This window comes from Lolium rigidum, chromosome 5, assembly GCF_022539505.1.
Source record: "Lolium rigidum isolate FL_2022 chromosome 5, APGP_CSIRO_Lrig_0.1, whole genome shotgun sequence".
Classification (NCBI taxonomy): Eukaryota; Viridiplantae; Streptophyta; class Magnoliopsida; order Poales; family Poaceae; genus Lolium; species Lolium rigidum.
Genome location: NC_061512.1, coordinates 115398801 through 115414349, shown reverse-complemented (window position 1 = coordinate 115414349; position 15549 = coordinate 115398801). Strand labels below are relative to the sequence as shown.

The 15549-nt window shown below is 44.3% G+C and overlaps 2 protein-coding genes across 2 annotated transcripts; one reads left to right on the top strand and one right to left on the bottom strand.

Annotated features, from left to right (window-relative positions):
• Positions 1-7902: 7902 nt before the first annotated feature.
• On the bottom strand, positions 7903-12304 carry LOC124656296. The gene is made up of 2 exons (XM_047195069.1): positions 11095-12304; positions 7903-7952 (listed from the first exon to the last, which is right to left on the bottom strand). Exons 1-2 carry the CDS (start codon positions 12302-12304, stop codon positions 7903-7905), a joined length of 1260 nt encoding a protein of 419 aa, XP_047051025.1.
• A 1280-nt stretch (positions 12305-13584) lies between these two features.
• Positions 13585-14583, top strand: LOC124654579 (protein MAIN-LIKE 1-like; the record flags this gene model as incomplete). Its single annotated transcript, XM_047193578.1, has 3 exons — positions 13585-13761; positions 13957-14250; positions 14329-14583. Coding segments are annotated over exons 1-3 (726 nt in total), but the record flags the coding sequence as incomplete, so codon positions are not given.
• Positions 14584-15549: the final 966 nt, after the last annotated feature.

Sequence of the window (15549 nt, the reverse complement as noted above, 5' to 3'; positions counted from 1 at the left end):
TAAAGTTTATGAGAAGTTTGGTGTGAAGGAAGTTTTCAAGGGTCAAGAGAGGAGGATGATATATGATCAAGAAGAGTGAAAAGTCTAAGCTTGGGGATGCCCCCGTGGTTCATCCCTGCATATTTCGAGAAGAATCGAGCGTCTAAGCTTGGGGATGCCCAAGGCATCCCCTTCTTCATCAACAATTTATCAGGTTTCTTCTATTGAAACTATATTTTTATTCTGTCACATCTTATGTGCTTTACTTAGAGAGTCTGTGTGTTTATTTTCGTTTTGTTTTTGTTTTAATAAGATCTGATCTTAGCAATCCTTGTGTGGGAGAGAGACACGCTCTGCTTTTTCATATGAACACTGGTGTTCTTCGTTTTACTTTTAATGTTCATGACAGAAGTTGGAAGCTATTGCATTTATTGTTATTTGGTTGGAAACAGAAAATGCCTCATATTGTCTTGGATAATTTGATACTTGGCAATTGTTTTGAGCTCTCAAGTAGATCATGATTAAGTTCTTGCATCATGTAGTTTAAACCTATTAGTGGAGAACTACCGTAGAGCTTGTTGAAATTGGTTTGCATGATTGGTCTCTCTAAGGTTTAGATATTTTCTGGTAAAAGTGTTCGAGCAACAAGGAAGACAGTGTAGAGTCTTATAACGCTTGCAATGTGTTTTTATGTAAGTTTTGCTGTACCGGTTCATACTTGTGTTTGCTTCAAACAACCTTGCTAGGCCAAAAACTTGTACTGAGAGGGAATGCTTCTCGTGCATCCAAAACCTTGAGCCAAAACCTATGCCATGTGTGTCCACCATACCTACCTACTATGTGGTATTTCCTGCCATTCCAAGTAAATACTTCATGTGCTACCTTTAAACAATTCAAAATTTATCATCTCTTATTTGTGTCAATGTTTTATAGCTCATGAGGAAGTATGTGGTGCTTTATCTTTCAATCTTGTTGGGCAGATTTTCACCAATGGACTAGTGGCTTCGTCCGCTTATCCAATAATTTTGCAAAAAGAGCTGGCAACGGGGTTCCCAGCCCCAATTAATCAACTTTCATTAATAATTCTCTTCACATGTTTTGCTCTGATTCGTCAGTAAGCAACTTAATTTTGCAAATAGACACTCATCCATGGTATGTGAAATGTTGGAAGGCACCCGAGGATTCGGTTAGCCATGGCTTGAGAAAGCAAAGGTGGGGAGGAGTGTCATCTTTAAATAAAATTTAATAAATAGACACTCCTTCATGGTATGTGATTGTTGGAAGGCACCCAAGGATTCGGTTAGCCATGGCTTGTGAAAGCAAAGGTTGAAAGGAGTGTCACCCAAAAATAAAAATAAACTAAACTAAAGTACATGTGTAAACAAAAGAGAACAGGAATGATCTACCTTGCTGGTAGAGATAACGTCCTTCATGGGAGCCGCTCTTTGAAAGTCTGTTTGGCAAGGGGGTTAGAGTGCCCACTACCATTCGTTGACAACAACAAACACCTCTCAAAACTTTACTTTTATGCTCTCTATATGATTTCAAAACTTAAAAAGCTCTAGCACATGATTTAATCCCTGCTTCCCTCTGCGAAGGGCCTTTCTTTTACATTATGTTGAGTCAGTATACCTACTTCCTTCTATCTTAGAAGCAAACACTGGTGTCAACTGTGCATTGATTCTTACATACTTGCTTATTGCACTTATTATTCTACTTTGTGTTGACAATTATCCATGAGATATGCATGTTGAAAGTTGAAAGCAACTGCTGAAACTTAAATCTTCCTTTGTGTTGCTTTGATGCTTTTACTTTGAATCTATTGCTTTATGAGTTAACTCTTATGCAAGACTTTTGATGCTTGTCTTGAAAGTACTATTCATGAAAAGTTTTGCTATATGTTATCTATTTGTTAGCAACTATAGATCATTGCCTTGAGTCACTGCATTCATCTCATATGCTTTACAATAGTATGATCAAGATTATGTAAGTAGCATGTCACTACAGAAATTATTCTTTTTTATCGTTTACCTACTCAAGGGCGAGTAGGAACTAAGCTTGGGGATGCTGATACGTATCCAACGTATCTATAATTTCTGATGTTTCATGCTTGTTTTATGACAATACATACATGTTTTGCTCACACTTTATAATATTTTTATGCGTTTTCCGGAACTAACCTATTAACAAGATGCCGAAGTGACAGTTCCTGTTTTCTGCTGTTTTTGGTTCTAGAAAGGCTGTTCGGGCAATATTCTCGGAATTCGACGAAACAAAGATCCAGTATCTTATTTTTTCCGGAAGGCTCCAGAACACCGAAGGGGAGTCGGAGGCAGGCCAGGGGGCCACCACACCATAAGGCGGCGCGGGCCCAGGCCTGGCCGCGCCAGCCTATGGTGAGGAGGCCCCAGGTGCCCTCCTGCGCCGCCTCTTCGCCTATATAAGCCCGACATAAAAACGCGATACGAATTGACGAAACTCCAGAAAGACTCCAGGGGCGCCACCGCCATCGCGAAACTCCAATTCGAGGGACAGAATCTATGTTCCGGCACGCCGCCGGGACGGGGAAGTGCCCCCGGAAGCCATCTCCATCGATGCCACTGCCTCCATCATGCTCCGTGGGTAGTTCCCCCATGGACTACAGGTTCTAGCAGTAGCTAGTTGGTACTCTCTATCCCATGTACTTCAATACAATGATCTCATGAGCTGCCTTACATGATTGAGATTCATCTGATGTAATCGGTGTTGTGTTTGTTGGGATCCGATGGATGATACATTATGATTAGTCTATCTATAAAGTTTGTGAAGTTATTGTTGCTGCAATCTTGTTATGCTTAATGCTTGTCACTAGGGCCCGAGTGGCATGATCTTAGATTTAAGCCCTATAATTATTGCTTAGATTGTATCTACAAGTTGTTTGCACATATTGCTGTCCGGAACCCGAGGCCCTAAAGTGACATAAATTGGGACAACCGGAGGGGAAGGCTGTGATATGAGGATCACATGTTTTCACCAAGTGTTAATGCTTTGCTCCGGTGCTCTATTAAAAGGAGTACCTTAATAGCCAGTAGATTCCCTTGAGGCCCGGCTGCCACCGGCTGGTAGGACAAAAGATGTTGTACAAGTTTCTCATTGCGAGCACGTATGACTATATATGGAAAACATGCCTACATGATTAATAATCTTGATGCTCTGTCTTAATGATATTTCAATCCTATCAATTGCCCAGCTGTAATTTGTTCACTCAACACTTGTCACTTGTTATTGGAGAGTTACCACTAGTGTAGATCGCTGGGAACCCCGGTCCATCTTTCATCATCATATACTCGTTTCTATATGTCATTGGAAGTAGTATCAACTATTTTCTGGTGCCATCGCCTCTGTGTTATTGTTACTGCTGCTGTGTTACTGTTACTATTGCTCTCATATTACTACTGCTTTCACATCACCCCTGTTACTAGTGCTTTTCCAGGTGCGGCTGAATTGACAACTCAGTTGTTAAGGCTTATAAGTATTTTTTACCTCCCCTTGTGTCGAATCAATAAATTTGGGTTTTACTTCCCTCGAAGACTGTTGCGATCACCTATACTTGTGGGTTATCACAGCACGACAGCGTGGTGGTGGTGGTGGAGGAGATATTCCTCCAGGGCTTCGCCAAGCCGGCGTGGGAAGAAAGAGGTAGGAGGAGAGGTGGCGGCTAGGGTTGGAGGAAGGGGTGGCTGATGGCTGCAAGTACACATATGAGTTGTAGCTAGTTTCTAAATAAGAGTATCGAACCACGAGGAGCTACTAGTAGTGATCTTGATGTCCCTTGCTACTTCTACTAAAGATTACTTAATAATTGTTTTCTAATCTCAAAATGATAAAAGGGGGTGTTGTAAATGGTTGCAGGAAAAGTAAATAAAGCAGTTAAAACGTTATATAAAAAGGGTTGAAACTTTATAAGACAAAGTGGTCTCGTGGATTATTGGATCCACCTCTACACTAGAACTCATGTTAATCAAGATGAAATATGCTTTCAAGCATGTTGTGTGTGGGAGAGCTCCGTAATAAGATGCGCCCAGAAAGCCATCGGTCATCGCATCTCTAAATAGCCACAACATCTAGCCTTCTACAGCCACATATGGACTAGTGCTATTAAGGGGTGTACCCTATGGTCATCGATATGAGCTTAGTGAATCCCTCTTATCCCCCTTATTCATGTGTCAAAGTGCCAATACGATAATGTCACTTCTCGCCGTTCGCTTTACCACACTTCAGAGAGTAGTTCCCTCTCAAGACTAATGGGAAATATTACATGGTGCACAATATGTAATAACAAGAGAGAAAACTAACACCCATTAATACTTGAAACTATAGATCATCTTAGATTCATGTCATATTCATGCTAGGGTTTCTCCATCTCCCCAAGAACTAATAAGATTACTCACACATGGAGACAATCAAGAACATCATCATAATCTTGTGGAATGAATTAAGGGGATGAAATGAATTCGAATACAAATCCACAATAGCAATCAAGATTACAATTATGGTTGGAGGATTATGGTGATGAAGGTGCAGCGGTTGATGATGATGAAGGGGATGATGCCTTTTCCTCTGAGGATCCACGTAGCAGCCCGGATCTTGTCCTCTCCAAAGTTCCTTCTTGATATCTGATCTAGGGCGGTGTTTCTCGATTTCGCGGAGTTGTGTGTGTCTAATCTCTAATCCGTCTGCGGATGGTAAAAATTTGACGAGGTGGTGCTCCTGCAGGGTGGTACGAGCGGATGGTACAGGCGGGCCCTGCCTGTACCAATGCTCGTTAAAGTCCTTGGAAGCTATCCGCACATTGTCCTTTCGTCCAGGCGCATTATTAAGTGCAAAATGGTTTCTATCACGTCAAAATGCCAGAAAATGTCAGTTTTCATTGATATTTCATTATTGACTTATTATTTTAAGATCCTATGTAGACAAGCATAAAGGGACGCGATAGTGCGGTGATATACGAAGATCCTACCACTACTTGATGATAACTTGATAAAATAGTAATGCAAAAACATGCTAAAAATGCACTCATCAACTTCCCCAAGCTTAGACTCTTACTCGTCCCTGAGAAAGATATGAGCTTAATGGACAGAGTCATCTTTGTTCATGAAGCGAGAGTCCCGTTAAAACAAATGAGGCATTTTTCAAGAACGAGGGTTATAACATCGGATTAAAACTTGAGCATGAATGACACCATACTATTATCAAACTCATATGACTTAAAGGTCTTCACACATTTCAAGGTTTCGTAAAAGACAAGTATCTTAATATCATAAAATCATGAAGTTAGCTTTTCTTCATGGATCTTACTAATAACTTTTTCTCTTTTCGCTCTTCTTCTCTCTTCACTTCTTTTTATTTCACATTATTCTTTCTCTTTCTTTATTTATTTCTCTTTTTCGCACGAAGGAACCAATGATTCTAAAATACTTTTAAAGTAATTTTCCTATATCCTATCAAAGCTTTTCTTCATGAAATTAACCGATTGGGTTAAATTCCCCAATCCCGACCCAAATCTTAAACAATATCAAATACGGATTCGAACTACAGATCGGCGCTAGTATTAACTACGGAATCCCTTAACTACACACTCGAATCAAAATTAAAAGAGGATTGAATGAACAGACGGATTCATCGAAACACAAGATCTAACACAAGAGGATTGAAATGAGAATAGTTGAACCCTAAGAACGCAAGATCTAACAAAAGACGATGGGAATGGGAGAAGAACAAGGGAAGGGAGCAAACCCTAGTTACCTCCGGCTCTCGTCGACGATGTTGGTGTCGTAGGGGTTCTTCGGCGGGACATAATCCCTCGGTTCGTATAGGTCCCAAACGACGGGGCCTGAACGGGGACGGCGGCCTCCTCGCCGGCGGTCGTGGAGGCGACGATGGCCACCGCATCCTTCTTCTCCATCGCTGGTTGTTAGGGTTTTCTTCAGGGTTTCTTTGCTTCGCGGAAGGTGCTGGGACAGGGAGCGGTTGCATGAGTGAGTGAGAGTGGGGAGGCGGAGAGGGAGAGAGAGGCTCTATAAAGTCAGTGTGCTACTGCATCGTGCACCGCAGACACATGTCTGCTACTGTGCCGTTGCAGATTCCATTAAGCAATAACGGCTAAAGGAGGAGAGAAGTGGACACCGCCGGATACTGGGTGGTGCAAGATCAACACTGATGGAGCGTTTCGTCAAGCTGAAGGCAACGGAGGGGGGGGGGTGTGGTCGTTTGTGATCACCATGGTGGCTTCCTAGCAGGAGCCTGCCATTTTTTCACCCATGTTGCAGATGTAGAGATGGCCGAACTCCTGGGATGTCGAAGGGGACTTCTCCTGGCGAAGGAAATGCAGGTGACAAGGGCTGTGCTGGAGACGGACTGCTCGGCACTGGCATCAAAACTACGGCAGAAGGACAAGGATAGATCGCTCCATGGTCCTTTGGTGGAGGAGGTAAAGGAACTCATGATTGGGTTCGACGAGATTATGGTACGGTCTGTGCGCCGTAGGGCAAACGAAGCTGCTCATGTGTTAGCTAAGGAGGGCTGCGATAATAAACTGTCTAGGTCTTGGCTGGGTGTTCCACCGGCTGTTATTGTAAGTGTGTTGGACTCCGATATTTCGGTGAATTAATATATCGCAGTCATCTTTTCTCAAAAAAAAAAAGATTCCATTAAGCAGAACATCATGAGCAAGGGCGTGTGTGTGATGGGAGTAGAGAGCTGGGATGGCTGTGGCTAGCAATTAAGAAAGAATCCATTTGTCTTCCCAAAAGAAAACTGACCTACCATTGCGAACTGTGTATCTAGTAATATTTCTATGAGTGTCTCCTACTGGCTTTCATAGGACTAACTGGTTTGCATACATACTGTACAATAACAATACTGAAGCAGCAAGGACCAAGTATTGCCGAAATTCCTCTGCTATGGACCTCAGGCTGCATTCAAATTTGTGTTGCTGTATTAGTCGATTCTCTCAGATCAAATATACTCGTAGCTCTGGTTGGAAAAAAGACGTACTCCTCGAACTGGTCACAAACTCACAAAATAATAGAGGATAAGGGACTGAAGGAAAAAAAAAACACAAGCGGATCAATGGGGCCTGGCGGCAGTTTATTGGTTTGCCTGTTTTCTTTCCTTCCGTCCCTCATCCTCTATTATTTTGTGAGTTTCCTCTACGATTACCAGTATTTCCTACAAGATGAGAATATATTGTTTTCGAAGTTGAAGAAAAAAGATGAGCTCGTCATGCAAATAAGCATAGCATCCATGCTATTACAGGGTAGTAGTTACATGCTGGTTTAATTTAGTTCTAGGAATACTAAAATGTCATAATGTGACTGCTGAAACGACTGCCAGATTTCCCGCAAAATGAGATAAATCATCGACAAACTACGTTAAACTCAACCTTCTCCAGATTTTCTCCAAAATGAGAGTTCGACAAACTACCGCCTGCTTCCCTGCAACTATTACTTCCAGGATTCCTGAACCATAAAGAAAAAAAAATTTAGGGAAGTTCGACTCAACATGGAAAAGAACTCATGAGGAAACAAAAAACTGAGTAAACAGAAGAGCTATTACAGTCCATCTATCTCACCACCAAAAGTGAAACAGAAAGTGAGTTGGCAACATGTTTACTTTAGAGCACAAAATTACATCATTATCATTTGTTTGAAAATAACAAGCTTCAGATTTAGACCATCGGTCGCTGATAATATTTGATAAACAAGAAAAGAGAGTTCATCATTACCACTAGGAAAAATAAAGCATCCTGACACTGACGATGACAATTGATGACTAATAGTGGATCAACAAAGAACCGTCAGAGATAAGAGAATATGAGATAGGGTCCTATGAAATAGTACACAGAGATACATACACTGTTAGCTTCATATTCATTCACCACTTCTAGAGGCAAATAACCAGATCATCTGGCGCTTCCATGTCATCCTTCTTGCCTGAAAAATAAACAAGTTTTCTCCGTCAAACTACAAGAACGTGAATCACAAAGAGAATTCTAACCCACTACAATTTGTAACTGTATAAACTATGTGTTGCTTATAAGAAATGTGCCAGCGGTCAAGACTGATACACAGAGCAGGTTATCAGAATTCAGCACAGCTCACTGCTCACATAGCTTAGCACTGATCAGAGAACAGAGTTCATTTAGAAGCACAAATTTGGGTAGTCAGTTGAATTAACAAGTATACAAGAGCCATTAAGTATACACATCGAGTTCCTGCATCAACCTGGCTGCCTCTACTACGACTTCCGCGAAATCCTACGCGAGATCCAGGTCCCACATCCGCTCCTCGTAATCTGTCATCTCCATAGACGAGTTGGCCTGGCTAGGCTCTGGGATAGGGACCCGATGGTAGCTAGAATTATTTGGGCTATGCGGTTAAGTTCCTTCCGACCTCAGTACTCGGTGGGTAGTAGAAACATATACTCGCCTAGTTCTTTTGGAGGTTGAGTTTACATGCTGATTGCTACTTCATGTAATTTAAATTTGGACACTAGTTGTAATTTGTTCATACTATTTTGGCATGCCCTCACTTCTAAGATGACATTTTAGTTTATGAAACGAACTAAGGTGGCATTTAGGTTTTCTGTTATATTTATCACTATCAATGCTCCTAGCTGTACATTTTTCCGTACTAATGCATTACTTCCCCGCCTGTACATTACTTTGAGTTGAGAACCTATAAATAAAAGTTGTTCTGGTACATAACTTAAAAGTTAAAACATAGAAATATCTGCTACTCAAGTGTTGAACTAAGGAATTGAGAGTTTTGAGTAGTATTTATGTCAGTCTGATTATAGTGAAGAATACGTTATATATGATGGTTATGTCAAATAAAGAAATCAGGTTTCATTTTGGTACATATCATTTTACAGAAGAGGTAGTGTTGTTCTACTATTATTAAGAAACAAGTCATCACTTGATTTCTTGTTATGCTAGTATTCCTAGTGATGCATCTGTTCCTGCAGCAGGCTACAACTAGGGACCAGTCGTTCAAACAGGGGAGGAGGAGCAGACCGAGAAGAGTAGCAGGGCAAAGAGAAGTACCAGAAGCTCAAGTGAAATCGACTAAACCAACCATGTTTTCTTGTCCTCTCACTAACGTAAGGTAAAACCTTTGATTAGGGCGATCAACAAAGCAATCTGTAGCATATATATACGTTCGTGCTTTGCTGAATGTGAACTAGTGAATAAAAGAGGAACGTCTCAGCTTATCTTAATGCCAACATAAGATTTTCACTTGACAACCATGCATTCTGCTGTTGCTTTTAAATACTTGATTTATTTGCTTTTAAGTAAAGGCAATCTTGTTGTTTTAGATCAGTAATAAGTGTTACATATAACTATTCTATAGAGAAAAATCTGTACCGTGGTACCACAATTTAGATTGGACTTGAGTACTGTTTCAGAGAGGCAAACCATCAGTAGCATGTCTTCAGGTTCAAGCAAAAAACTTGGTCGCAGGAAAACCAACACCCTAGCAGATGTGTGAAGTCGGTTACTGCTCCCCTGTATTTAGTCTTCTAGCTGAACATGCTTGAGGCTTATTCTAATTTCCTGGTAGAGTTTATATGACCAATTTAAACCAAATACTATTCCGGATCAATCCAGTGTGTGACAGATGATTTGAATTAATTAGACCAATAGAGCAACTTTAGTGTTTCTCTTGCTCACCTATTTCCAGAGAAGGAACCAATCAAGTAAATCTGAAACTTAACTCTGTTTTATACATGATCAGAGATATGATTAAATAAATAAAAATAAGTAAGTTAATTGGAGATCATCAGCATATAAATGCTTAATCTCCAGAAATAAGAAAGTTAATTGGAGATCTGAATCTGCTTTCCAGTTTCTTGCAAACCACTTTTTATTGTCCAGAACATATATCTAGATTTATTTGCTCGACAAAATAGGACATTTCTTTCCAACATTTATTTGATATGATCTAAACAATCTATATGCTCAGCAAGTTTTACTTCAACATTAGAAATTTGGAATTGTGCTTTGCGATTGGTGATGACTGCTCCAGTTCATGCATGTTTTTTTTTTTCTTTTTTTCTTTTCTTTTTGGTGTCTTAGTCAGCAATAAACCTAGCTACCTCCCCTGCCAGTCATCCTGGCCATCGCTGGTGACTCACTGTCGCCACCTACCAGTATTTCAGGTACAACTCTCAAGATAATTCAGAATCCATGGCCTTAAAAACCATAATCCATTGTCTTTCTGTTCTCATGATGTAGCCTTAGTGATATTTACCCTATAAATGGAGATGCATTGTTGGTAAAAAAATATTAGTTGTTCAGGTCAAGCAAAGCTTCTTATATTATGTTTCTCGACATCTGCTTGTAAGGTATTTGTGTTGAATTCAGCACAGCTCACTGCTCACATAGCTCAGCACTGATCAGAGGAACAAAGTTTATTTAGAAGCCCAAACTTGGGTGGTCAGTTGAATTAAGAAGTAATACAATAGCCATTAACTAAAATAATCCTTAAGGTATCTTATGAGACAAATTATAGACATTGTGGAAATAACATGTAGGGGTGGTCATTTCAGTAAAGAAGTGAACATAGAGCCATTAAGTGAAAACTACATCCTTAAGTATCTTGTGGACCAAACTAAAGAGATGCGGAAATAACATTTAGAACATGTTGTGTAATTTCAAATTCACGGAAACCGAATATCTGTATACTTGTTTTAGATATTGCCATCAACTGCAACAGGTCACCAAAGAATAAGAATACTGATGCTACCTACTTCCGAGATACATTACGTTCCATGCAAGATTTAAGTAACATATACATAGAGTTTTGTGAACATACAGTACTTGTGCGAGTAAACATTATGTCATCTTCAGAGGAATTTACCATTGTAATCACCTAATCGGAGATGATTTGGCAAATAATTAATGGTAGCATACCCGCAGACAAGAGTTTATCTATCACGAATTTCATCCATTTGCATGTTTTCACATCACAATAAACAATTCTGTCCAAGGTTCCAAGAACAAGATAATGCACCAGCACAACTGAAAGCAAGGAGATTTCAGTATCGGTTAATAGCAATCAGGTGATAAATTACCTGTTGTAGGGATCCGGCTTGCTCCAAGCCACGGTGGAAGCACACATGGTACCAAAGAAAAGTAGTCGTCTTGAAGCGGGGAGGCCCCAATCACCTTCCTATTGTGCATGTCCACGACGACGACGTGCTCGCCGACTTTGAGATGCACAGCGCCGGCGTTGAGCGGGTCGAGGACGGCGATCTGTGGCGCCGGCGAGTTGTGCTGCAGCTGGTAGCCTCCATCCGCCAAGACCTGCCTGAGCTCCACCTGCTGCTCCAGCTTCCAGGAGCTGGCGTGGTCATCGAGCGCGAAGGAGCTGAGCAGAAATGGGCCGCCCGGAGTGATCTCATCATACCGCAGCCTCCCCTGACTGACCCCAACGCGGCGGTACTTGGCCACCTCCAGCATGAACTTGACATTTTCCTCGGCCTTGCTGAAATCTCCACTCTCCGCATGCGCGCGTGCAGGCAGCACGCTGCCGCTGGGCAGCTGGATGCCGCAGATCTCCGGCGGGTCGCCGAACGGGTCGACGGAGACGACGCCCAAGGTCAAGTCGACCCACCACAGCCGGCCGCCGAAGGCAACCGTCTCCTGGTTCACCTGCATCCTGCGCGGGAGAAGCGACCGGCTTGGTACGCTGTTCAACACCGTCTTCCACTCCCCTTCATCCGAGAGAAAGCGCTCAAGGGCGCGGCCATCGAAGACGAGCTCGGCCACGGCGAACCTGTCAGGCGGCCCGTGCCCGCGCCCGCCATCGGCCTGGGTGAGGAGGCCCATGTGGTTCTGCAGAAGGATACTCCTCGAGCCAGCGATGTCCGGCAGGCGGAGCATCTGGCCGCTGACAGGGTTGCAGACGAAGCGGTGGATTTCCATGTCCTCCGATAGATCCCAGGAGGTGCAGGGTGCCTCCGCCTGGCCATCCAAGTAGTTGAGGAGGAGGTAGCCGTCGCCGCTGGCCGCGCGAACGTCGCCGCCGAGGAGTTGTACGACGTTGCTGTAGGGGGCGGGGCGTTCCCTGGAGCCGAGGAGGTGCGACGGGGCGGAGATGCTCGAGATGCCCGGAGGCGCGACGGGGCGGAAGCACGCGCCCGGAGCCGACGACGATCTGTCGACCAGCGAGGAATAGTCAAGGATGGCCCATGGTGGGTGCGAGGAGGCGGCGGTGGAGAGGGAGCGGCGGAGGTTGCCGGAGACGGCGGCGGAGAGGGGTAGGAGGCGGCGGAGGGACATGGCGGTGGACGTCCTGTTTGGCTCTCAAAGATTCCTCTTTTTTGTTCTGGGTCTGCCCAAGGGCGATTTACACAAAAATAACCCAAAAGTGAAAGAAAAGCACAGAATGACCCTCCGGCGAAACCCTTTTGTGTGGCGCCCCTCCCACGGGCGCCACACATGCCCATGTGGCTCCCCTCCTGCTGGCGCCACTGACCCAGCCGACGTGGCCCCCTCGCCGCTGAGCTGGTGCGCCCATCCGACGTGGCAGCATGTGTGGCGCCCCTCCCAACGGCGCCACACATGCACTTGTAATTGCCCAAACATACTGTGAGACAATTCGTCTGGGACTTAGCCGTTTTGCGAGACTCGATGTGTGGCGCCGACGCCACGGGCGCCACACTAGCACGTGTGGCGCCGATGCCACGGGCGCCACACATCCACTTAAGTGTGGCGCCCGCGCCCGCCCCCAGCCCGACCATCTTCTTCTCTGTTTCTTCTCCTCCCTCCCTCTCTCCCCAAGGCGGCCGGCGGTTCCTCCTCCTCCCTCTCTCTCTTCCCCAACAAATCGGCCACAAATTCGTCAGATCTGACCGGCCAATCTCTTCCCCATCCATTCCTCAAGGTAATCCCCTTCGAATCCCTCACATTCATCCACTAATTTCATAGATCTTGCTAGATTTGCACATGAACCCTAGACATGGAAACTAGATTTGAAATGGCTATGTATGTGTTGAATGTGTATGTGTAGGAACCCTAGATATGTAGGAACCCTAGATATGTAGGAACCCTAGATATGTAGGAACCCTAGATGTGTTGAATGAAATTTTACATGTATGTGTTGAAATCCTATGTATGCATGTGTTGAAATGTCTAATATTTGCCTAGCAAATGCATTCAAATTTGTTACATATGCCTATTATTTGTGATGGAATAACTCATATTTGAACCAAATATTTGTATGTGTGTATGTATGGAACCTTATGTATGTATGTGGTGAAAGGCAAAATTGGAGCTTAGCAAATGCATTCTATTGTCTTACATATGTCTATTATGTGCCTAGGAATGGTATGTCTTACGAAATTCATATGTGTGATGTATTTGGATATGAACTCTCATGTATGTGTGATGTATAGGTGATTCGAAAGTTAGATATATTCTCATGTATTCTTGATGGAATAACTCATATTTGTTAGGAATGTATGTGTGATGGCTTATTTGGATATATTCTCATGTATGTGTTGCTCATATTTGGTATGAATGGCTCATAATATGTTGTATGTGTTGCTCATACATGTAGGATGGTGTGGCTTCTGGATGAAGAGTACGACAGGTTGCACCGGGCTGTTCATATGACGGAGAAGGGAACGGATCTTCAACCTTTGAAGATTCGTTACCATGGCACATCGGATATACCGTATGACGAGAGGTACACGGAGTTCATCCGGCCTACCGGTCTTCTCCCGTTCATATCCCTTGTAAGCCGTGGGGGGCCACTCATGAACCCCTCGGCACTCACCGCCCTTGTCGACCGGTGGAGGCCGGAGACTCACACCTTCCACTTGAGGGCCGGCGAGATGGCCCCTACTCTCCAGGATGTTTCCATGATCCTTGGACTACCTATTCAGGGCGAGCCACTGTGTATGAACACAGCTTCTGATGGGTGGCGCCAGCAGATGGAGGTGCTTATTGGCAGGGCTCCTCCGCTGCCAGCAGATCCAAAGAAGAGAGCTCCCGCCGGCGCGTCTTTCGAATGGATCAGGACTAACTTTGGAGAATGCCCGGAAGAGGCCGACGAGGACACTCGGAGGACGTACGCCCGCGTGTACTTATGGTACATGATTTCGAGGACTCTCTTTCCTGACAGTGGGGGGAAGCTGGCCCATTGGTGTTGGCTGAAGGCGCTAACGGTGTTGGATGACCGTTGGAGTTGGGGAACAGCGGCACTTGCCTACCTCTACCGGCAGGTGATGATTTGCTCTATGTACTATTTTCCTATAGTAGTGTGCTAGACAAAGTACTAACCAAATGTCTTACGTGCGCAGTTGGACGAAGCTTGTCGCAGAACTGGGAGTAGGACTGGGAGCGGCGGTATTGGTGGATGCATGCTCCTACTTTCCGTATGGAGCTGGGACCGCCTATCAGTTGGGCGGCCTAGGGTACTCAACGAGAGGCCATGGCCTCATTACCCTCACTTTCCTGATCGGGAGCCCACTTGGGCATACCTTTGGGACAATGTCTCGGAGATGTCGGGCGATCCAAAGATCATGTACATGCAGTACACTGCGGAGTTGGACACTCTTACCGCTGAGCAGGTAACCGATCACTCTTTTGCAATCCTAGTTTTCATTGATTCTACTGGCATGTTCTAAATTCTGAGATATTTGTATGCTGCAGGTGGAATGGGAGCCATATGGTAGCTACTACCGTATTGGCGCGTCGATGACTGACCTCAACCACAAGTGCACGGAGGAGGCGCGGTTCTGGCGTATGCGCTGCCCACTCATATGCATGTGGCTTGTTGAACACCACCAGCCGCAAAGAGTGATGAGACAGTTTGGGCTGTATCAGGAGTGCCCACCGAGTGTGGCAAGACACGGACAAGACGCTTCATAGGTAAACTTCCGGAATCATGCGATGGAAGATTCTTGATAGAAGAGGTACAAACTAACTTGTTGATTCTTGCAGGCTTGATAGGCAGCGGCAGAGGAAGATCACAAATTGGCCAGTCCATCATAGCGGCCACATCGCAGCGTTCCAACAGTGTTTGGAAGCGGCACGGAATGCTGGCCCTGAGCAGATTGTGCCTCACAACTTGGCCGCTTTCAACAACTACCTCGAGTGGTTCCATGAGAACACGCGTATCGAGTTAGTTAAGCACGCGTATCCTGAGGAGATCTTGGACGACCCCATCCAGTTCGATGAGGTTGGGCAAAGCCAGCACGACACCTTTGCTCGCAGAGGGAGATCGACTTCTATTGCTTCCGAGCTGAACTTCGTGGTATTCTATTCTCTCACTAACTAGTACATCATCTACATTGCCATGTGGTCGCTTCAATTGTGTATGCTATGTTTGTCACAGCGGAAGGAGATCGAAAAAACAGCTGAGGAGTGCGAGGTTATGTGGGAGCAGAGCGGGACAGATGACAAGCCTGTCGGACCGTTGCGGTATTTCATTAAGGTATGATCACCAACTTTGAATGTACGATACTATGATGTGGTGGATTTGTAACCATGAACGGCATGACGCAGAACACTGCACGAAA

Coding starts and splice junctions, on each gene's coding strand:
- LOC124656296 (XM_047195069.1), bottom strand. CDS start 12,304: ATGTCCCTCCGCCGCCTCCTACCCCTCTCCGCCGCCGTCTCCGGCAAC. Junction 7,953..11,094: donor AAGCCGGATCCCTACAACAG/GTAATTTATCAC, acceptor TTTATTTTTCAG/GCAAGAAGGATGACATGGAA.